We start from the raw sequence: 24209 nt of genomic DNA, 5'->3' as shown, positions 1-24209 counted from the left end.
GATCAGCCTCGGAAGGCCTTCTGTCTGTCCCATCAGCCAGGACAGCTAGGCTGGTGAGGAATAGGGAGAGGGCCTTTTCTGTGGTGGTCCCCACTCTGTGGAATTCCCTCCCTAGTGATCTCCGCCTTGCCCCCTCTTTGATGAGCTTCCACCGGGCTTTGAAAACCTGGCTGTTCAGGCAGGCATTTGGGGTAGGTTAGGGTTTTTTAGAGCAAACTTGTTTTGTAAATCTTGTTGATTATGTAAATGTGTTGTATTTTGTGTTATTTGTATTGTACGCTGCCTAGAGTGGCCAGCCAGCCAGCCAGCCAGATGGGCAGCTAATAAATAAATCTAGCGGTTAGGATTGCTGTGTTAGCATCCTTATATGGTAACTATTACAAGAATTATTTATGTTAAGTATTGGAGGCTAACTGATATACCCACAATGGCCTGGTTCACATGTAATGAGAAGCCACCATGGGTGAATTTCCCCATAGGGCTTCTCATTGTGGTGGCAATGGTCACTTTGGGGGAAGTGGGAGAAGCCACGAATATTTGGGGGCACTGTTTTGGGAGAAGCCACGAATATTTGGGGGCACTGTAGCTTCTCGTTTCGTGCGGCCCAGCAAGGGTGGGTTGTTGGGAGTGGTTGACAAGCCACTCACAACCCTAAAGTAGTCCATGAGTTCTGGGTGGCTTGTCAACCACTCCAACAACTCACCCTCACCGGGTTCACATGTAATGAGAAGCTGTGGCAGATGGCACTTGGACTGCCAACTTTGTGCCCACTGGCACTGCATCCCACTGTGGTGATCATGTGAACCAGGTCAATAGAAGTGGGGGAAAGTAGATTGCGTGAATGGCTAAACTCACAGGCCGTGTTCAGATGTCACTTTAAGCCATGGTGGCCTACAAACTACTCACAGACTGACCTGGTCCACACAGTCACAGAGGGGAAAGAACCCATGGTGGCTTATTTCCCTCCTTGCGTATGCCCTACAACAGCCCATGGGTTCTGGGTGGTTTGTTACCCATATTGACAAGTCACCTTACCCGGGTTCGCATGACATGACAAGCCATGCTGCTGGGGGTAATTATGCTAATCCCCCCAGCACGCGACCAGCATGGGGAGGGGAAATAAGCCACCACAGTTTATTTGTCCTCTGTGATCATGCAAGCCCAGCCACTATGTAGGAGCTAAAAGCGGCAGATAAAAATTTAACAGATGTAATGACTATTGGCTGCTATTGTTTATTGAAAAACAACAAAAAAGGTTACTAGTACATTTAATTTACTTTGACGTTTTGGAAAGGTATACATAGAAATCTTTTGTATATAATTTTGTGTTTACATTTACAAACTTTAAAAAAGAAAAGAAAAAGTTGAAACCAGCAGGTTTTCCATGAGGAAGCTTCACTTTCTGGGAAGCCTCAGAATTTTACAGCATTTTTAACATAGGACTCCAAAGACTGTGGGACCTGCCCCCATCGCATAAACCCTGAAATAGGGTTTGACAGCAAGCACCATTCTTCCCCTCCCCGCTTAACCACCTATATTTTATACAGACATTTGCTGAGGCTCAAACAATAGGGTGCTTTGGCATGGCTTTCTTCTTAGTTTCTGTCAGTCCTCAACCCCAAGATCTTTTTGACATAGTTCTGGACATTCACATGGAGTTGTGAAGCAGTGGCAGAGAATGTCTCCATGGCCAGTGCTTGGGAAGTCTCTGAACCACTCACCATGGCTCGGTAGATGGGTAGGGTATACTTCTGCTTTCCCTGAAATAAAAGCATAGGATGATTCACTGCCACACCTATAGCATCAAAGAAAGTCCTAGGAAGAGACTAGGAAATCCTTCCCCAAAACTGATCGTAAGATATCCTAGTTGGCTATACATTCCTTTTTTATTGCAACAGGTCAGACTGTAATCTTTTTTTCAGTATATGGAAGATCAGTTAGACACTTCTACCAACGTCCAGAAGTGGCCAAGGCTGGGTCTAAATGATCTTGGGAGAAGTGGGCTTTGGAGATGTATGAGTCACAACTTGCATGTTGTAACAAGACAACATGCTGCTGCACAGAGCTTCTTCAGGCTCTGGATTCAGACATAGTCATACTTTGAGTGCACCCACTGAAATCAATGGGACTCAATTTGGTCATGACCACCTTCAGCCCCATTGATTTCAATGGATCTTCTCTCAGTATGATTTAGGGCACAATCCTATCTGCTAGATAGCAGATAGATGGCCATAAGATTGTTCAGGAGCCAACCTTGGAGCCTGAGCTCCAAGGACCGTTCCCAGAAAACCACCTCTGCGCCCCCTCCCCTGCTGCCTCATAGGTGGTGTGGATCATCCCTGGGCTCCGCACTTGGAAGAGCAGTGTGGAGCGGGGCAAAAGGGGGGGTTCCCAGCGGTGGGGAGGGGCAGGGAGTACAGAAGTGCTGGTATGATGCTTCCTATGCGTCATCCAGCCTCCCCCACCCTGCTCCGAAGTCCTGCAGTAAAACAGCCGAAATCATGCGAATGGAGGGTGGCCAGAGCATAGAGAAGATCCCCTCCGCGCTCCGCCTGCCCTGCGTTGGAGTGGTGGTCACCTCAGAGTTTGCAGGCCCTCCATCTGAATCCAACCCTCTGGCCCCAAAGCAAGAAAGAGATGCTGGCATACCCTAGCAACTGCATAGATGAGGTGCAAATGTATGTATAAACAATGTAAGCAGTGATATAAAGAACTTCTAGGCCCTGTTCAGGTGTTCAGAATCTGTGAATAAATATGCACGGAGAAGGAGCACTTTACTGTGCCCCCCTCCTTGCATGTTTCTATTGCCCCGTGCTCATGCAGGACAATGGCCTGAAGAGGAGCACTTCCTGTATCTGTGGAGGCGCTCTATGCAATTAGGAGTCCTGATTTTCCAGATGCTGAATTCCCGAATAGGGCTTTAGAAGCCCCGAGAAACTGCAAATGAATCCAGGATGGACTATTCCATATCTGCCCTGTTTGCAGAGCTTTGCTTACAGCAGCCTTCCCCAACCTGGTGCTCTCCAGATGTGCTGGATTGAATCTCCCATATTCCCCAGCCAGCATGGCCAATGATGAGAGATGATGGGAGTTGTAGGCCAAAACATCTGGAGGGCACCAAGTTGCTCACCCCTGACTTTGAGTTCCACAAAAGCACTTGCTGCTGACAAGCATATAATGTTTATTCTGGCAAACACATTTTTGAGGCATTTGCCCCACCAGCCCAAATTAGGAGAAGGGGGGGGAGTTAATCTCTGACCTCATGCTGGGCTTTGGAGGAAAGGCTTCCTGCCGCTTCCAAAGCTCAGACTGACATGGGACCCACCCGTGCAAATCAGGAGAACTTCTGGAGGAGAGGGGACTCCACAGTTTGTTTGGCTGGCAAGGCAGGCTAACATTTGTGGGCTCCCGAATAAGCTGAATAATGGACAGTCTGCCGCCTGGGATGGGCCAGCTCACCCTCCCGAGTGGTTTGGCAGGCCTTGGTTTTGATACAATGCTATAAGTCAGCTTTCCCCAACCTAGTGCCCTCCAGTCATGTTGGACTGCATCTCTCATAATTACCACCCAGCTCAACACAGAAGCAACAAAATGTCTTTCCTCCAAAGTCTAGCATAAGGTCAGAGATGAGCTCTCCCCAGCACCCCACATCTACCCCTTGGAATATCCAGTACTGGGCTAGATAGGACTCTGACTCCATAGAAAGATAGCTTCATGTGTTTATTTAATGGTACAAAGAGGGAGGGAAGTTGGGAATAGATGCCAAGCGGTGTGGTTCTGGACGGAGGTGTTACGCCTCCCACCTTTGTGTTCAAGGTTGGTCAAATCTCAGCATGCTTGTTGTCATGCCAGTGCTTCTCTTTAATTTGGCCAGCTGACTGCTCATTGTAAGCACAAAGGTGGCTCATCTCTAGGGGTCTGCCTACATGCTGCTCTTCAGATCCTATGTTTTTGTACTGGTATCAGAGCACCGCTTTTACAGGAATAGTCCCAACCCTCTTGAATTCTTGCCGTCATCACTGGGATCCACCAGGACAGACACAAAAATGGAGAATGAGTTACAGCAAAAAGACACCAAATACAAAGGCACAGGCTGGTACAATTCCTGACGTGTTTAGAAGAACTCTTTATCATGGGGAAATGTTCATACCCCTTAATCAAAACTGCTTTGGACAAAATTTCATGCTGCAGCACACCAAAACTGTAGCATGAAATTTTGTCCAAAGCAGTTTTGATTAAGGAGTATGAACATCCTGTGAGAAAGCATTTTTTGAAACACGTTGGGAATTGTACCAACCTGTGCAATTGCCTTTGTGTCTGAGATCCACCAGCATTCCTTCTTTACTTGCTTTTCAAAGATCCCGTAAAATTTCTCAGTTTAGGTGGTCAATCATCCTTTGTAAGCAGCACATTTTAAGGATGGCAATTTGTCATTATGGTCTACTGCTTATATGGCTATTTAATAAAAGATTAAGTACCTTGTGTAAATAAAGCAAAACATTCCTTGTTCAAGATAGCGGAAGTAGCATTCAAAATATCCCTGATATTTGGGGAGAAGTTTTTGTTGCTAAAATAATTGCCCCTTGCTTGGCAGCAAGAGGTAGGTTCAGCCTCTTCCCAAATAATTGTGTTCAGCACCAGGGCAGCAGAAATAAAGTCCATTTTATTCCTGTAGTCCTGATGGTGCTATGATTTCAGTAGAGATACAAAATTTCCAGAAATGTGGAAGCCATGGAACACCCCCCCCCCCCGTGTTTTCTCCGGGAAAAAACTGACATTTTGTGAAAAACTGAAAAATAAGCAATACTTAGTCTAAAGTCACTTGTTTGCTTTAGAACAGCCTTTATGTTCCTAAAGTTATTTTATGTATATCTTGGATTGCTCATAAAATTATCATTATATTTGAAAACTTTAAAAAGTGAACCCAGTTAGTAAGTTTGTAATTATTGTCTGAATAAACTATACTTTAAAATTGAATATATCAAACACGATAATTTTATGAGCGAACTAAGATATACATAATATAAGTTGCGCCACTGCCCACAACTTACAACTAAGAACTGGCAATTCATTATTGGATGAAAGCTACCAAATTAGCATGCCTAGGAGCCTTCGACAGGAAGACACATCAACCACAAACCTGGCTGTGAAGGAAGTCTTTCACTTTGCCAAACTCAGCCTCATGATTGTTCTTGAGCAGAATCTGGCACCAACGAAGACACAGCTCTGCATTCTGTGCTTTGGAGATCTTGAGGTACAAGGAACTCATCTTCTCAACATTCCCTTAATATGAATGCATAATTAAGGTCAGTTCTTTCTCCCACAACCTAAGGGAAATTTGCATTGCAAAACTAGGCAATAACATGATCTTCCAGTTACTCCTTTCACTGAATGGACACTGCGCTTATTTTTTATATATTTGAGCTGTGCATAAATATGTTACAGATTGTAGTCTCCTGTGTTTTGAGGGCCTTTGGCCCCATTGTTTTCCATTTTTCCATTCTATAACCTTATTCAGTTATAAATCTATTAGTCTTTTAAGATGCCACAAAATTTGTGTGTGCGTGTTTGCTGTAACAGACTAACATGGTTACCCCTCTGGAAGCTATTCTATTTTATTTTTAAGATCACAGGCATAGGAAAGACAGGATCACAGACCTTTCTGTCCCTAGAAAGCCTTTAGTATCCACACATAAAAAGGTCACGTACGATCACGCTCAAAAAGCCATGCTACTCAATCCTATCCTCTGAACTCTCATTCCTGGAGTTATCAGTGTGCTTTCTGCTAGGCCACCATCCACCACGTTTCTTTATACTGCCGTGATAATTCCTTCAGCATAGCAGAGGGAACCTCACCATCTGGTAATGGAGACTTCTGCAAGATCTTATCCAAGAAATAGACCAGCTGGTAGGTTTTCCAAGCAGAGATATTTACTGATCTAATGGCCTCCATGTTGTGGTCGGCAGATGCCCACAGTTCTGCCAGTTTCTCAGCTGGCTTCATCAGCTCCTCCCCAGGTGAAAGGTCAGGAAGGTAAGGGGGCCAACCAGGCACATTTAGCCACCGATCAAACTCAAAACCTGCCGCAGGAACAAGAACGGGGCACGGGGGAGAGGGGAAACAAAAGAGAAGCTTACTGGAACCAATAGCAGAAGTTAGGAGTTTTATAAACAACAGTACAACTGAAGATTTATATAGAACACTTCAATTGTCCAAAGTGCTCACCAATCCTTCTTAGAGCACTACACAACAGGACACTATCATCATCATCTCCAGTGGGGAGAGAGGGAGCCGTTTGCTTCTCTTGTCAGTGAAGTTCATGGTGGAGGCAACATCTGAATCAGAGGCGTCCCATCATGCATTCTGCGCCACTATGTAATGCTAGAGCAGCTTTTTGGAATATGATTCCTAAAGGACTCCAATGACACCACCAGTTTAGTTGTTCCTGCAATTAAACTGACTCATGTAGAGTTCTGGGATGTGGGGAAAGTGTGCTTTGATCTCCTTTTAATGATAGGAACAGGCAAGGCTAGTCCCAGTCCTCCAGGTGTTTCTTCAGCAAGGAAGACCTCTTTGATGTAACTGCTGTCTCCTCACCTAGGGGAGGAGAGCAGGGCTTGATGCAACAGGAGAAAGAGCAATCCGAGGCTGAGAGGGGAAAGGAGGTTGCTTCAGGCAAAGCGGAAAGGCAAAAGGCAGGGATGCGGAACCTCTTTCGGACTCAGGGCCATATTCAATTCCACAGAAGCTCGGGGGGGGGGGGGGAGAGACACATTCCAGTGGTGGGAAAGATCAAAGCCAATGGGGGGTGGAGTGGAAGGTAAAAGGGGTGGGGCCAACATTTTAACAAATGTCAGCATATTGTAGCTTAAAGCTCTTACTGTCAGTAACTAAGCTTTAGGAGAGGCATTTTCAACCTTTTGGAATGGTATGGTATGGTGGGGTGGGAACTGCACAAAAGCAGGGAAACCACCAAATGATCACTGGTTGGGGGAAAGGGGATGTGGCCATTTGGAGACCCCAGGAGGACTAGATTTAGAGGACTAGATTTAGGCCCTGGTCCTGAGGTTTCCCACCCCTGGCATAAGGCCTCCATGAGTAAAGGAGCAGGGGCAGGGATAGGACTGAGAATATGGCCTGCCTAGTACCCAGCCTGTCTCCTCCTCTTCTCTAAGCAGTATAATATTAGGCACCTCTGCTCCACCAGCACCTCTCCAAGTCATGTGCTAGGCTACCAATCACATGTCCACACAGATGCACTTATATATGTGTACCCTGGATTCTAACTTAAATGCAGGTGGGGAGTATTGTCTTTAAAGAAAAAATGACATCCCGTACTGGCAGCACAGCCTTATCAGTGATATTTCAACACTTCCCCATTCTAAAATTCACATTTATTTTCCCTGGATGTTTCTGGTCTACGACCTTTAAAACAGCCTTCTCCAACCTGATGCCCTCCAGATGTGTTGGACTACAACTCCCAGCATCCCCCAGCCAGCCGCACTGTATGAAGGAGCCTGCTGGCCAATGAATTACATTGGGGCAAGCTCTATACTTCATTAAGAGATTTATAATCAGTGCTTTGCATTCCACTGAAAGAACTCTCAAGATGGCATTACAATCAAACAAGCTTAACGGAGCCCGGATTGACCATTTTTGTAAACCAAAGCATCTTCGGGAGGCAGTGTTTTTTTTCCAGAACAAACAGTGGTGGAGGGTGGGCTTCGCCACTCCCCTGCCCACCATTTTGTTCATGCAACCCTTCCCACTAAGCTGTTTTGACCCCTTCCCCACATGTTCTAGTTACTTGTTTGTGAGGATAAACATGTAGCAGAGAAATGGAAGATAGAATAAGAATTAACCATCCCTCTTCCTCCCCACTGCTTCTCCACCCAAACACATCCCCCCAGCTGTTTTTCTTTGCAAAAAACCCTGCCCATCGGAGCTTCATTGCATACTATGTGTAGCTGGCCATTAAGCATGTTCTCCTAAGCAACGCCTTCCTATGATGTATTGGGGTTTGTTTCTGTTGCTTTCTTGCGACATATGATTCTATACTGATGCATAGTGCTTTGTGCATTCACCCTGTAGAAAGTTTTAAAATAAATACTTGTGAGATTTTACAGTTTGAGGAGACAGGGGTAGGCTCTTTTCCTTTCATAAGATTTCAAGAATATCTGCTTCGTTCTTTCCTAGGGGCCATGAAGACATTAGGCTCATCGCATCAAAGGTCTCCATGCTCCTGCCAGCAGCCACCAAAAACACTGAGGGTTTGACATAATGACAGTGATCTGGGTTGCAAGTATTATGTACAGGGCAGGCATAGAGGGCCCGCAGTGCAACTGCATATGGTTTGCAGGCACAAAGCGTCAAGTCAATCTTTGGCATCAGACTTTTGCCTGAGTCCTTGGAGAGTGGCTGACTGTTGAAACAGAGTGCATTGGGCTAGATGGACTAATTGTCTGACTCATTCATATGGCTGCTTGCCACGAGGCCTGCTTCCAGACAGGTGGCTTCTACCACTATCAATTAAAGGCATTCTGCAGCTATTCCATCTTTCTGTCCTTAACTGATTTTTTTTTGGTAGGAAGGAAGTGGAAAAACACAGGAGAGTTACAAATGGAAGTCGACATCATCTGGATCACCAGTAAAATTCCGTGAGTGAAGCAGGCAACTGCTCAACAAAAGCCTTGTCTGGAAGCATCCTAGGGCTGAATTCAGCAACATCTTCTTCGAGGGGAAAGACTGTAGCTCAGTGGCAGAGCACCTGCTTTGCATGCAGAAGGCCCCAGGTTCAATCCCTGGCATTTCAAGGTAGACCTGGAAAAAATCCTACCTAAACCCTGGAAAGGTGTTGCCAGTCATTGTTGCCAGTATTGGGCTACATGGATCCATGGCCTAACTCAGCATAAAGTAGTTTCCTACATCGCTATATGTTTTCCAGGAGCCAGGCTGATATGCTTTTCATCTCATTTTAATTCTTAACACTGTTTGCTAGTAACCATATGCCACACCTTTAAAAGTGGCAGGACTTTTGCTACCTTTAACCTGTCAGAACTAGAAGACAAGTTGCGTATTTCAGGAATGCAACCTGGGGAGCAATTGTGGTGAAGAGTGGGTGCAGTGAACAGAACTGCAGCACACAGCAACTGAATGCAAGCTAGCAAAAAATAGCATACAAGCATGGAGCTTACTGGCTTGTGGGATGGCCCAGGAGAACACTGGCAGGAATGTTATGCTCACAACCACCTTGACTGTTAGGAAAGATAGGTAAGTTCCTGGTGCTCAAAGCTTTGTGCCAATTCAGAATTATGGTTTTATAGTGGTTATACTTGGTTAGTATCTTCCTGGAGATGTCCTTTGCAGCTACAAGGGTTGCCAAGGATGTAAAGAATGGATGTTTTGGTTCTACCAAATGTGACTTAGGAGAACTGGGGAGGCTCCATCTGCTACAAGTAAACTAGCTTCAAGGTTACACTCTTGGCCCAGGGACTACAGAGTAAATTTAAGTATATGTAGTATTGCTGACCTGGAATGGTATCCACCCCTTGCTTCTTCAGTTCTGGGAAATACTTCAGATAGAACTCCAGAGCGTCATCAGCTGTGATGCTCTGAAACTTGAACTCGTTCACATAAGCCTGTCGCAGAGATAGAGACCGGTCTTGAGTTATGCTGTGGTCTGCATGGTACACCTGCGGCACTTCAACTCTCCTTAACCAGTAACTCATGAGCCTCTCTTGCCCCAAAGCACGTCTGCTTATTTCAGCTCACATCTTTGGATATTGGGTGGTATAGAAATATAATAAATAAATAAATAAAACATCTTGCTGTTCCAGTCTGAACAAACTAGATTTGGGGAGCAGGGGGGAGGGAAAATCAGTTTTAGTACATGTGCCGTTGAAGTGGGGAATGATAAGTAAGGACAATTCTTTGCTCTGATTCTTGGCCTTTCTGTTTCCACAGCGGCCAATCAGATGCCTTTGGGAAGACCACAAGCAAGACATGGGTGCAATAGCACCCTCTCCCTTGAGCTCCCCAGTGACTGGTCTTCAGAGGCATGCCACTTCTGAAACTGGTAATATACAGCCATCCTGATTAGAAGCCGTTGATAGCTCGGTCTTCCATGAATCTGTCCAATCCCCTTTTGAAGCCATCCAGGTTGGTAGCCGTCACTACATCTTGTGGTAGCGAATCCCATAGTTTTAACTGTGTGCTATGTGCAGAAGAACTTCCTTTTGTCTGTCTTGAATCTCCCACCACTCAACTTCATTGGATGACCCCATTCTAGTATTTGGAGAGAGGTCTATCCACTTTCTCCACACCACACATAGTTTTATACACCTCTATCATGTCCCCTCCCCCACCCTTACTTGCCTGTTTCCCTGAACTGAAGAGCCCCAAACATTGTAACCTTTCCTTATAGCAGAGCTGCTGCAGTCCCTTGATCATTTTGGTTGCCTCTTTCTGCACCTTTCCCAGCTCTACAATATCCTTTCTGAGGTGCAGCAACCAGAACTGTACATAGTATTCCAAGTGTGGTTGCAAAGAAACATCCCTAGCAAGCATACATTTGAGGAAAAGAGTTCCCCCGAGACTCACGTGAAGTACAGACAAGTTCCAAGCTGACATTCAGTACCTGTAGGAAAGCATCAAATTTGCTCTGGTCCCCCACAAGATGGGCAAGGTAGGACACAAAGCAGTAGCCCTTTTCATAAGGGGTTTCATTATAGGTGTCCTCAGGATCAACACCTAGCAGGAAGAAACACACCGGCTGAGATTTACAAAATGACCAATTGCTGTGATAATGAGAGCAGAAGCCCCACTGGAAAGGATCAAAGGTAGAACCTTAATATGCAAGGTATTGACCATCTCCCTCTCATTTACCACCCTCACAATTGATCCCTGCTCCCTGTGGATTACAGATGGATAAGTGACAGGTTCGGATGATCAGTAGGTGAAACAATTCAGTATGGGTTGTTGTTTCTCCTGCCGGTCGCGCGACTGGCATTTCCCGAATTACTTGTGCCGCATTGCAGGTTGCCATGTCAACCAAACACGGCGCAGTGGAGACGACTTCTTACCCAGCCTACCCATGGCTTGCAGTAGGGGTTGTGGGGTGGCTGAGAAGCCACCCCCACTGCACCACGCACTAAGTTTGGGTGACACGGCAACCCATGATGCAGCACAGGAAATGCCAGTTGTGTAACTGGCATGCGTGGGGACAACAACCCATACCGAGTTGTTTCTCCTACTGGTCATCTGAACATGGCCACAAAGAGTTAGCAACTTCCCAGAGAGGCCATCTAGAAATTCTAGATCTAAATACAGAATTAGTGCTACATCACTTAGATCAGGTGTCTCAAACCTCTTCTAGCGTGACGGCTGAATTCAATTTCTGAGAAGCTCTCAGGGGCTGCATTCTCGTGATGAATAAGACCATAGGCAAAAGGGGCAGGGCCCAAAATGGCAGCATACTGTAGCTTAAAGCTCTTACTGCCACTAACTAAGCCTGAGGAGAGGCATTTCAATGTTTTAGAATGGGAAAAACATGTAAAAGCTGTAAAACCACCAAATGATCAGTGGCAGTGGAAGCTGATGGTTCTGATGTCAGTGGGGTGAATCTGCTCCAGGTTTCAGTCAGACCTCTAAAAGAGCGATCCGCAACTTGGATAGCTCCTTTAGAGTTCTGACTGAAACCCGGAGTGGATTTGCTACCCCACTGACATCAGAGCCACCAGCCTCCATGATCAGCAGTTGGGAGAAAGGGGGTGTGGCCATCTGGCAAACTCTGAAGGGCTGGATTGGGACCCCCAGTTGACTGGTGTCGAACCAGGCCTGTGGTTCAACACTCCTGATCTACAGACTACGCCCACTTTAGAGCCCTTAACTCTCACAAAGTAGGGTGTCCCTAATGCAGTGGTCATGGTAGGGATGACGATAGTCAGTTGTCTGCCTTTTAGAACTTGTAATTGTCCTTCCCTCTTTGTTAGCTATGCCTTTGGGGAGCTCAGATTCCTGCATGCAGAACCACTGGCATGACTGAAGGCACTAGAAGATCAGTACAGACCTGGCTCTATTTGCACCCGGAGTTTGTTGAGAGGATGATCTTCCCCAGTGTTGTCCATGTGCTGACGAAGCAAAGCCCTCCCTGTAGCAGCTTCCAAGGAAGTGTAAGCAGCACCTGGTTTCAGGGAACAAGCAGCAGGAGAAACTGAGCTATTTACTGAAGCCTCTGGCGAAATCTAGGTGATGAAATTAAATGGCTTTCTTGGTACTCTGGGGATCAGTCAAAGGTGATTTAGAGATCATTTGGAAGCCAGCATCACAGCTACCAGGATGGAGGAACAGCACTGCTGAGACCCTGCAGGTCATGGCAGATCCCACTGGAAATATAAGAAAAGCAAACCCCACCCCAAGGACATAGACATATATTTAATCATTAGCAAGCGCATCTTGCCGTTCCTCAAGCTGGAAGTCTGAAATTCAGATCAAATCCTCAGGGGGGCATGTGGTACATACAGTCCGCTTGTGTGGCTGTATCGCTTATTTATTAATTCATACAGGGGACTGTTTGGCAGAATCCTTTACACAAACTCTCCCTGACCACAGAAAGTAAAGCTGTCAAGGAAAAGACTTTTGGCCTGGCCTACACAAGCAATCCCTCATGTGCATCTGAGACTGTACAATCCTGCAAGGCTTGAGCAGAACATATAGTACAATAGGCGCCAATGCAGAGCCATGCTGGGGCAGACCAAAGACCTGTTTAGCCCAGCGTCCTGTTCCTGCTGTGGCCAACCAATGCTTATGAATGAATGCAACAGCACCCTCCCGCTCATGCTCCCCAGCAACCGGGCCTTGAGAAGCACACTGCAACAACAGAAGTTCAGTCGTAGAATTTGTGCTACCAAAAAAAAAGAGTTCATCTTCTCTCTTTGATATATACTGTATTCATATATACTTAGTAATCCAGGTGATCTTAGTGTTCAGTGTTATCCTGTTAGTACACTGTATTGCCCCGGCCGTGGGCGCTGAACTCTTAGGTTAGAGGTGCCAAGATAGTGATAAATCAAAGGTTTACTTACAAGGAGGCTTTATTGGGTAACTTACAGCACACAGGTGTACCCAATGGTTGGATCAGACAGCTTCTTTGAACCACGAGCCATTGGGTCAAACGGGTTTTATACAATACATGCTAGCCATGAGGCAGCACAGCAGCAGCAAGCGCCCCTAGCATTCGTTCCCAGCATAAACTAACAGCACTTGGTTCTCAAGCACAGCTACCTAAGATAAACAAACTTCGCTTCCCAGGCGGAGTGCTTGATAACACTCTCACTCATTAGTATAGAACGTGCTAGGCTGCGCTATCGGCCCTTTGAATCATCTTCACATGCTCAGAGGCTTACTAGCCAGGGAATTGCAACAATAATGAACTTAAGCAAGCACTATGGATCTCTAGGCCCCTCTAACGCTACAAATGACTTGGCTACGCTCCTGGGGCCGATACATATACCGCCACATGTGTGTATACACCTGCTATGTTCTCAGTCTACCTCATGTCATCTGACAAAATAGGCTGGGGAGACAAAATTGCCCCCCACCTGACCTTCTGTGGGCCGGATGACATCAACCGGCGTGGCTCCCCTCACGACATCATCGCCCTGCCCATTTGGCCTTTCTCCCACGCTGAGAGAGGCATGGAGCTTCTCCCAGTGCTGGCTGTGTCCCCTGCTGCCAACATCCCTGCTGTCATGTCCGATCTGTGACTGGAGAGAACAGCAGGGATTCCTCCAGTGGGCGGAGGAACTTAGAGGCCAAGCCCTGGCCCCTGGAGGAGGCCAAGGGGGTTGGGGAACCTCCATGGGCCAGATTTGGTCCTCAGGCCAGAGGTTCCCTATCCCTGAAGTAGACTGTTGCCTATGCGAGCTCCTGCCACAATAAACCCCTCTGATGTTCTTGGCATCACAGACTAACACAGCTATTCCGCTGAAGCAAGGATGAGGGTGATTGTTTTGAAGTAAATCTCTGCTAAGAGGAAACCAACAGATGTTCAATAACCCTGGTGTGAAGGCAGGTTCTACTGAAGTATTATCACCATTCCCTCTATTTCTGATGTTCAGGCTGTGAGTGCTGTTGCTTATGTAGACAAAATGATGCCACCCATGCACAAGAGGGAGGTATCAGCAGGCTTGTGGGAACAATCAGGTTTGCAGAAGTACAAACAAAAGTGAAAAAAACTATGGGGAGGAGCCCCCAAAACAGCCCTATGAAGACAGTGTTTGGCTATTGTACAGTGGCCATAGAATGATTACTGAATGTGGGAGAAAAACGAAAACTGTGGATAGGAGAGGAGAATGGTATGGTATGGCTGGAATGCTGAACAGCAGGACCTCATACTGCAACATTTTGTTGCAGGTGCCATTGCTGCAAATAAGCACAATATAAGCATCTATCTGCCTGGACATCAATAAGGGGCAACTCACCATAGAGTTCTGTAGAGATCCTCCTCTGTGCATACATGGTGAAGCCCTCATTCAGCCAGAACTCACCCCAATGGGCATTGGTGACCAGATTTCCAAACCAGCTATGTGAGATCTCATGGATGATCACATCTGTCAGGGAACAATCCCCAGCCAGCAGGCACGGTGTCACAAAGGTGATGCAAGGGTTCTCCATCCCCCCAAAAGGGAATGAAGGTGGCATAAACAGAACGTCATACCTGTTCAAAAGCAAAACCTATCAGCAAGAAGACAACCGCTGTTAAGACAATCACATTTCAACCTTCCACCCCCCACCCCCCACTAAACTCATTTTCCTTTAAGGTAAAATACAGCATTGCACTCATTTTCCTTTAAGGTATCATAATGTCCTGCTGCTATTGCCTGCCCCACTTACTGGCTTTCCAGTCACCACCTATACTGCTGTGGGAGTGGCTGAGCTTCTCTCTCAACCTTCAGCTGCCGGAACTCAGATTTGTCCAAAAGGTTGAGCAAGACAGAGGCAGTCTGCATAGACTTGAAGCGCCATGCATTTGGACTGGTGGCAGAACTCACACTGGCTGGGCTCACACAACATACCACACTGGAGATGTTCACACAACACACTAACCCACACTCAGTGGTTGAGTGTGGGTTGTTGTTGATCTGTGGGTTGTATGTTGAATTGTGGGTTAGCGTGTTGTCTGAACCCAGGATGTTTTAGTGTGGCTTGTTAACCACCCTGAACACCTCAACAGCAAACCATGGGTTCTCAGGGAGGCTTGACTGAGAAAAATAAGCCACGCTGTATGGTTAACACGCCACCCTGTGGAAAATGTCCCGCATTCAGACAACACACTAACCCATGATTCAACGAACAACCCACAGTTCAACAATAACCCACACTCAACCACTGAATGTGGATTATCATGTTGTGTGAACAGCCCCGCTCTCTCAAAGTGAGAATGGCTGCTACCCTTTTGGAATCTCTGTCCCATGGCCATCAAGAGTTCCTAGGAACCCAGGAAGCTGCCTTATATTAAGGTCAAACTATTTGTCTATCCGGCTCAATGTTGTTACTCTAGCAGCAGCAACTCTCTGGCAGAGGTCTTCCCCATCACTGCCTACCTGATCCTTTTTAGAACCTAAGATGTCAAGGATGGAAACTGGGACCTCCTGAATGCAAATCCATGTGCTCTACTACTGAGCTATAGATGCTCCATAGAGGGTGAAGTATGAATCCAGAAGTTATCATATGAATGTACTGTCATATACAGAGTCAGACCACTGGTAAATCTAGCTTAGTATTGTCTTCATCAGCCTTCTCCAAGATGCTTTGGACTACAACTCCCAGGATGCCTGACCATTGGCCATGCTGGCTGGGCTTGATGGGAGTTGAAATCGAAAACATCTGGAGGGCACCTGGATGAGGAAGGCTGGTCCACAATATAATTGGCTCTCTGGGGTTCCAGGCATAGCCCTGCCTGGAAATACCAGAGATTGAACTTCAGACCTTTTCCATGCAAAGCATGTGCCCTATCAACTGAGCTATGGGCCCTTCTGGTTCAGGTGAGCTCACTTAAGGAAATGGATAAGGATTATCAATGCCAAATATGGATCAAGGTGAGGGTGTGGTCCCTTTGAGGAAATTCATCCCTGTTTCATAGCTACAGTAACTAGTTCTGCAGCAGGAGAAGTACTGTTATTTATTGTTCTTTTACGTACAATATTTGTTTATTGCTTCCCATTTAAAAAAAAAAAAATCCCGAAGCAGTTTACAACAAGTTACCTTTCCCACACATATGGCCCAAAAAGCTTCTCTCCAGTTGTAAGAAACTCTTCAATCACACCATTGTACTCTTTCGTCGCAGCCTCAATCAGGCAGGGCTCAGCCCACACATGACTCCTAGCAGGAGGGGAAACAAAACAGATGGAGGTCTGTAAGAGGTGCAAGAAAACATCCATAGCCACATACAGAGTGATGTACAACACATTAATGAACCCCGGCTTGTAAACAGTCCCTCACATGGTTGCTTGGGATAAGTACAAACATACTCTGCACTGGATATGAAGGAATGGAGCCACTCTAACAGTTAATGGACTTTGCTTCTTTAAACAATTCTTTTTCCTGAAGGTGGTGCTCTCTGGCCCCCCAAACGGGACGTATTAAAAATTACAGCAAAAAATCAAGATTAAGTCAGTAACCGCTGGGTTCAGACAGAAAGCCAAACAAGGGTCAGACAATTAATGTCTGATGACATCTTTACTGCAGGGGTGGTGAACCTGTGACCCTCTGGGTAGTGTTGGACTTCAATTCTCATCAGCTCCAGCCAGTATGGCCAAGGGTCAGTGCTGGTGGGAGTTGGAGCCCAACGGGATCTGCTTTACTGCCCCCACTACAGCTTTATCATCTTTAAGCCTTTTGTGATAGAAATCACAACACAAACAGCAAGAGTTTATGAGCAAGAATGCACAGTCATGACTGGATGATAATATTCAAGGACCTATGCTGTCTAAACAACCCCTCACCCCACCCCCTCCCACAGTAAACAGGAGACAAGGAGGATTGTTCTGAACAATGCATAGGTCTAGATAAAAGATGTTTGCTCTGCTTGGACCCACCTCACCTACACTCCTGAGTCTAGGCGGCACCTATGGCTATCAATGGCTACTAAACCTGATGTCTATATGGTATCGCAAGCTGTATGCCTCTGTATACCAGTTGTTGGGAAACACAAGCAGGAGGGTGCTGTTGCACTGATGTCCTACCTGTGGGCTTCCCACAAGCATCTGGCTGGCCACTGTGGGAACAGAATGCTGGACTATTTAGGCCTTTGGTCTGATTCAGCAGGGCTCTTCTTATGTTCTTATGACTCTGCTTATCGACTCTTCTTCATAGAAATAGGGCTGGGCTACTGTCCTTCCAGCTTTAAGCAAAAGCCTCTTTCATTACTTTGGCTGAATATAATTACTTTGTTCTATTGTGTGGTTTTTTAATTCTGGATGTGTTTTAACTACAGTTTTCATTTTTTTCATAGTCTTACTGTTAATCAGTTTGAATATTGTGTGTGCATGTGTATATATGTATGCATATGTGTGTGTGTGTATATACATGCACAACTAATGAGTACACACAGGCAGAAAATAATGTGCTGGTTTACCTTTATCCCTGCAGCAGCCTCTTACCTGGGTCCCACTTCAGCAGAAACTATGTCACCAACAACCAGGGCAACCAAATAGGATGGAATGGGCTGTGGCATCTTGAAGAAGAAAGTGTTGTCCTTCTGCTTCTCCTGGGTAATTGCGCTCATCACTGCTGTGAAACCCTCAGGGACCTAAAAACAAAGAAAGAAATGCCTGTGGCATGGCAGAAAGGAGCGCTCACTGATTAGGGACAGTTCTTGTCTTACCTTGTGACCAGGGCTCACCCACTTTCACATTGTTCACTAATTGATTTTTGCTACAAATGAGATAGGAGAGAAACCCAATAGCGTTCTTGCAATACAATGTAGAGTATCCATAGTCTATACCAGCCTTCTCCAACCTGGCACCCTCCAGATGCTTTGGACCACAACTCCCAACACTGACCATTGGCCGTGCTGGCTGGGGCTGATGGTTGTCCAAAACATCTGGAAGGAACCAGGCTGGGAAAGGCTGCTCTATACAATATTTATTAATAATACTTACATACGTCTTAATATAATAAAATCTATAAGCGGTATATAAGTAAAATAAAATCTGTAATGTCTGCGCAAACCTAAAGGTCTCCATGTACAAGAGAGAATATATGAATGTGTTACACGCAGGGACTGATCCTCATTTGGTCCCCATTCCTCAGAATCAAGACTCTGTGCTTTTATTGGACAGGAGATTGTAGCGGAAGGCTCATGATTCAACAATCATGCTGGTGTGGGTCCAGTAGCCAATGTCTGGATGGGAGACCACCCAAGAACCCAATGCATGCCACCCAGGGACAGCCCTATCATTAGGTGGAGAGAGGTGGCTGCCTCAGGCAGCAGTTGCCTGGGGACAGGGGGCCTCAACATGGTGTTATAGGACAGGCCTGAGTGTGCCAAGTTACCTCACTGCTGCCCTCAGGTGCGGTGGGTGATGCTGTCCAATTGAAGTAGGATTCTACTGCCAGTTTAGTTGGCATTTGTACACTGAAATGGGAGGGGGCACCATCTTGCTTTTCACCTCAGGCAGCAAAATGTCTTGGGCTGTCCCTGATGCCACTTTGAATTCCAGGATGGAAGAGAGGCAGGATATAAATGTAATAGATAAACTGTATGGAAGTTTCTGCTTCAATAAAGTCTAATGGATGGCATGTCCTTCCCTTCATACAACTCCCCCATAGAATTTATATCATTAGCTGTTGCGCTCCCTTAGACTTAGGGAGCAGCTTACCTTTATAAGAGCTGAGTATGTACTTTTAACTGCAGGGGTGTCAAAGCAAGGGAAAAAGGATCTGTTCAGAACAGCTTGGCCTTGAGTGTACATATAGGGCCTCTGCTTCCCTGCGGTCTGCTCAGGGGTAAGCCAACATACCTGACAAAAGACAAAAGACAGCCTTCTATGAGCAATGGGAAACTTTACCTGGATGCGTGCAGAATACGTGCTCTTGACAGCTGGGGTGTGAAAACCTCGGAAAAAGGACCTGTTGAGCACAGGAAATCCAGAGGTGTAAAGAAACGGTCCCTCCTTCTGGGCTGTTTGATAAGAATCCAGACAGGATATCTATAAGAGCAGGCAGAGGATCACGCTGTTGGGCACTTTCATCTGTCTTGTGTTAATATAGGCCCCAAACAGACAGATGTTTATCAGTGTCAGCAGCCACAATAGCAAACCAAAGATCATTCTAGTACAACGTTCACCAACCAGGTGTGCCCTTGATGTGTTGGACTACAGCTCTCATAATCCCCAGCCAGCTGCTCACCAGGGGATTATGGGAGTGGTAGTCCAACATATCTGGCAGGCACCAGGTTGGGGAATACTGTACTAGTAGCTCCATCCACTTGATGCCTGGGATAAGCAGAGATTTGCAGTAGAAATACCTTGTGGAAACGGAAATCCTTCACATCTCTTTAGGTCAAGAGATAAGCACTGTGCTCCACACCCCCAAATCCTTTAGCACAAAGCCCACTGGGATTATCTGAAGTGGGCTGCTTTGTAAAATCCAAATCCTCACATTTTCAAGAGAGCTGCTATGAATTCTTTCTAACAGAATTAAGTTGAACATGTGCACACTCCACACTCATCTAATGTGCTGCTGCCCAGACTTCCACAAGGAATACATTAATGTAAATCAGAACCGCACAGCCTGGAGGTGTCACAGGGAGGGGGTGGAATAAGATCAGGGCTGTAATAGTGTGGGAGGTTTGTTAACTTTTTCCCCATGCCGCTTTCCTGATCTAAATGCCCCTACCTGAAAGCTCCTATTTTTCTACATGGGGCGAACATTATCAGTATGAGGTAGGTACAAAACAAATAGCAGAGGGGTGTGTGCATGAGAATGGGAGAGACTGGTTTAGATTCGAAAAATAGCAGAGGCAAGAGGGTGAAAACCACATTCTTCAGTGCCACAGCCCAGATTTGATTCCTATTGCCACCATCCTGGTGGCTCTAACTTAGGAGATCCTGATCGCTGATCTCCCAAGTAGGGGTGCATGCTCACAATTGCACCCTTGCACTTCACGAAATTAATCCTGAGTAATGACCTGCCAGTGGTTCTCTATTCACATGTGGGTTAGACTGTCAAAATCACCAGTGAAGATGCATTTATAAGGGGTATGTGAGGAGGTAGGAAAGGATCATTGTTACTGCCTTAGATAAAAAAGGCTGGTTAAAATGTGTTCTTGGGTAACAAGATTTGGCCTAGCCATTGCACTTACCATGGGGGCTGGAATCCCTACAGCATGTTCCACACTCCTGCCTGTAATCTTGTGCCAGTCAGTGCATCAGCTAGGAGTATAATTGTACGAGATTCCCTTCCACTGATGTCAACTGAAGCCACATTACATGGCTGAACAGACAAATTGCAATAAATTATTCTGAGGGTTGCCAATCATGATGTTAATACTAGCCAACCTCCATGATGAGTGAACTAATGTAACCAGCCTGTTGTTTCTCTTGAAATAGAGTTCAACCACTTTGTCCATCCTCAGAATGGAAGGCAGTTAACTGAGGGAAGGCAGGGGAGCACAATATCTTGTTGCGAATGCAGCTTTGCTTCGAAGTATAGCCATGTTGCTGTGCATCTTTTTAAGGAAGGCTTTCCAGCAGAGACTCCAGTTAATGTCTCCAAGCAGAGCCCTACAAAAATTGGACAGGAGGCACCCAAATTGAACAAAATGCAAAAAGAGAACATATTCTCGAAGGTGGAATGGGAAACTTCTTTATTTAAGCCCAACATTTTTCAGTGACAGAGACCTGGTTTGCACGTGAGAAGCCACCATGGGTGAATTTCCCCATGGGGCTTCTTGTTGCAGTAGTGGTCGCCATTTTGAATATTCAAGCTGTGGTGGGGGCACACTGTAGCTTGTGGTTACAGGAGAACGGGGCAAGGGTGGGTTGTTGGGATGATTGACAAGCCACCCACAACCCTAAAACAGCCCATGGGTTCTGGGTGGTTTGTCAATCACCCCTACAACCCACCCTCGCTGAGTTTGCACATAATGACAAGCTATGGTGTGCACCTGCTGTGGCTTAAATTTTCAAAATGGCAGCCACCTCCATACTCAAAAGCCCCACAGGAAAATCATGCATGGTGGTTTCTCATTATGTGCGAACCGGGTCAGTAGCTTCTTTGTCAGGGGCAATCTTATAAAATGCAAATGCTGAAAACAAACCAAGCCCACTTATAAAGGTGGTGGCTGTATCCTGGATGGTGTATGAAGGATAGCCATCATCTTTGTAAGGTGGCTTAGCTTGTTTTCAGTATTTGCATTTTATAAGATTGCCTGACAAAGGAGTTTTTGTCTCTGACACGTGTTGGGCTTAAATAAAGAAGTTTCCCTTTGGCACCTTTGAGAATGAGTTCTCTTTTAGCATTTTATCCAAGCAGAGTCTAGGGACAGCCTACTCCAAGCTTGGGTCCCCAGATGTTGTCAGAGCACAAGTCCCATTATCCCTGACCACTGGGCATGCTGGCTGGGGATGATGGGAACTGTATTCTGACATCATCTGGGGACCTAAGGTTGGATAAGGCTGGACTAGAGAAACCTCTTACATCCCAGTGCTATATTTGGGAGACCCTGTAGCTCAAAGGTAAAAGGTCAGGTTCAATCCCCTATAGCAGGGGTAGACAACGCACCAGTCAAATCAATACCACCTTGTAGAGGACACTCTGCTGAATATGTGGATTTATGATTTGGGATGACCCAACCCTTAATTTGGAATACAAAGCTCCAGTTCCTTATTCTTTTCCATGCATTTTGGCTATTATTGGCATGGTGCACTATGCTTGACAATACCCTGAGCACATAGAAAACTTCAGTCTAGACAGTCCCATCTGATAGAGGACACCCTTCTGGATGTGTGTGTATGGCTTGGAGCAGCCCAAAGCTTAATGTGGGGTCCACAGACCCAGTGCTTTACTGTTTTCTATCTATATTTGTAATTATTAGCGTCGGTACATCAATCTGAGTATGCTCTGGGCATACAGAAAAATTTTGCTCAGACTCAAGTTGAAGACATCCTGTAAAGGACACTCTGCTGGCCATGTGCATGTATGATATGGGGTGGCCCAAACTTTGGGGTGCAGAGGACCCATTCCTTATTTGTTATTTTCATCTGAGGTCATCAAGCACTTATGCGTTTTGCATAAAAATGATAGTTTTGACTGGAGAAAGTTGTTTATCTTCAAGGGGACAGTCGAGTCACCAACCTCAGCACTGTGAAGCAGGGGCTCCAGAAACCGCAAGCAGGGGTACATTTCCTCCTCCCACCCACCCACCCCTCCCCATGTTTCTGTTTAACAGCAAGAAACAGGGGTTTCTCACAGGAAACTGCTGGCAGTCCAGATGACGGGAAGATGTGCATACACAGCATGCAAATGAAATGGCATCTCATAACACAGACTGAAAGGCAAGCACCAGAATCACGTGCGTGCTTCCACTTCCTGTTTCCCTTGCCTGCCAAACAACCGAAATCACTCCAAGCCTCAGGATTACGCGGAAAGGGGAGGCTGATGGCTCCGATTTCGGTGGGGCTGTGCATCCATTCCAGGTTTCAATCAGAACCAGCTATCCAAGGTGCTGACCCACATCCCTAACATAGATTCAGCATCTCGGATATTTCCTTTAGAGTTTTGGCTGGTTCTGACTGAAACCCAGAATGGATTTACAGCCCCACCAAAGTCAAAGTCACCAGCCTCCACAGGCCGGGTGGCCAATGGCGTAGCAGCAACGAGAGCGCAAATGCGGAATGGCGGGGCGGGGCGCAATGGAGGCGAGGCGCACCCGGGCGGAGGAGTCCCACGCGGCCAGTTTTGGAACACTGCCCCGCAGAGCACAGGAAAAAACAGCGGCTAGGATTGCGCGCTAAGAGATGCGGGCGCCGCTCCCGAGCATGAAGAGCGTCTTTCCCTCGCCACGGCCAGGAGCCCCCACGCACCCGCAGGTGGCGGCTAGGGCTTTCGGTTCGAAGGGCAGAGCTTGGCCCTTGTGCCCCGCCAGCGGCCGGGGGAGGGACCCGGCACGTCAGGGTGCTCGGCCGGGACGAGAGCCGACTCGGCTCGCTGCGCCCGCCCGCCCCTGCCTGCCCGCCCGCCTGGCTCACCCCGGGCCCCCCTCCGGCTCGGTAGGCGATCTCCAGCACGACCGTGTCCCCGCACGTCAGAGGCTCGGGCAGGGCGATGTGCAGCGCGGAGCCGTAGCTGGCGAACGCGCGGTCCTGGAAGGCGAGCGGCCGCAGCGCCTCGCCCTCGCCGCCGCAGCGGCTGCCCGGCGGCGCCAGCCCGGCGCCCCCCACTTCCACGCTGGGGTGCGAGTCCAGGACCAGCTCGCTCGCGCGGTCCCGCAGGCACGTCAGCTCCAGGCGGACCGAGCCTTGCACGCGCCCGGAGCCCGCCGGCCCGAAGGCCACGCACAGCGCCAGGTGCAGGTGCCGCAGCTGGAAGGAGTCCGCGCTGCAGGCGGACGCCGCGTCCCGCCGGGCCGCCATGGCGAGCGAGCGCGCGCGCGCGAGAGGCGGGCCGACGCGGGAGCCGGCAGGACCGAGGGCCGCCGGGAGGCGGCGGCGGCGGCGGGGGGAGGCGGGCGAGGCGGGGCGAGGCCCGCGGGGCGGGGCGGCAGCGCACACCCGGCAGTCTCTTCGCCTGCAGCCGGGATTTCCTGGTAATTTTGGTGCCCTGGCGGACTCCTTTCCGGTATCCGAGTAGTGGCAGGCGCTTGCGTGAAAAGGACGGTGGAGGAAGGCCCGGGCTTCGGGGCCGAGCCGCCGGCCCGACACGTTTGGCTGCCTGGGGCAAAAGACGAAAGGGTGCCCCCAGCCACCCCTCACCCCAGCTTTATGCGCAGAAGCCGACTGGACTGGCAGCCGAACCTTACTTCAAGACTAGTGGGGCTACAGCAGCCGTCCTTCACTGCACCTGGGGGCAATGCGCCAGTTTACCGCACGCTTTCCCCACCTGGCGCCCTCCAGATGTGTTGGGTTACTATGCCCAGCAGCGAAAAATGGCAAACTCTCCCCTTGAGTCAGGTTGAGGCCCAAGGCACTTAATGCAGGCAAGATGC

At 47.5% G+C, this 24209-nt stretch overlaps 1 protein-coding gene across 2 annotated transcripts; it reads right to left on the bottom strand.

Moving 5' to 3' along the window:
- Positions 1 to 340: 340 nt before the first annotated feature.
- Positions 341 to 23663, bottom strand: RNPEP (arginyl aminopeptidase). Of its 2 annotated transcripts, none has more exons than XR_014790681.1 (11): positions 23254 to 23663; positions 18883 to 19023; positions 17662 to 17810; positions 16265 to 16381; positions 14482 to 14717; positions 12069 to 12182; positions 10638 to 10750; positions 9531 to 9639; positions 5936 to 6081; positions 5141 to 5283; positions 341 to 1760 (listed from the first exon to the last, which is right to left on the bottom strand). XR_014790681.1 is itself a non-coding variant. In XM_084853628.1 (11 exons), the coding sequence occupies exons 1-11, from the start codon at positions 23635 to 23637 to the stop codon at positions 1596 to 1598; spliced, it is 1896 nt and encodes a 631-aa protein (XP_084709754.1). In that variant the 5' UTR covers positions 23638 to 23663; the 3' UTR covers positions 341 to 1595. The 2 variants fall into 2 exon arrangements, 1 of the variants encoding a protein (XP_084709754.1); XM_084853628.1 differs by having other exon boundaries at positions 5857 to 6081.
- Positions 23664 to 24209: the final 546 nt, after the last annotated feature.

Source organism: Heloderma suspectum, chromosome 4, assembly GCF_057233095.1.
Source record: "Heloderma suspectum isolate Gila_16-S chromosome 4, 16-S_ref, whole genome shotgun sequence".
In the NCBI taxonomy this organism is placed as follows: domain Eukaryota; kingdom Metazoa; phylum Chordata; class Lepidosauria; order Squamata; family Helodermatidae; genus Heloderma; species Heloderma suspectum.
This window is presented reverse-complemented; position numbering and strand designations above follow the sequence as displayed.

What these genes read in the sequence shown, in the direction of transcription:
- RNPEP (XM_084853628.1), bottom strand. Translation starts at nt 23,637, where the DNA reads ATGGCGGCCCGGCGGGACGCGGCGTCCGCCTGCAGCGCGGACTCCTTC. An exon ending in GAGCCGGAGGGGGGCCCGGG is followed by an intron (nt 19,024 to 23,253) that starts GTGAGCCAGGCG and finishes GTCTTTTGTCAG; the next exon opens with GTATGTTGGCTTACCCCTGA. An exon ending in TCTGCTGAAGTGGGACCCAG is followed by an intron (nt 16,382 to 17,661) that starts GTAAGAGGCTGC and finishes CCCTCCTGCTAG; the next exon opens with GAGTCATGTGTGGGCTGAGC.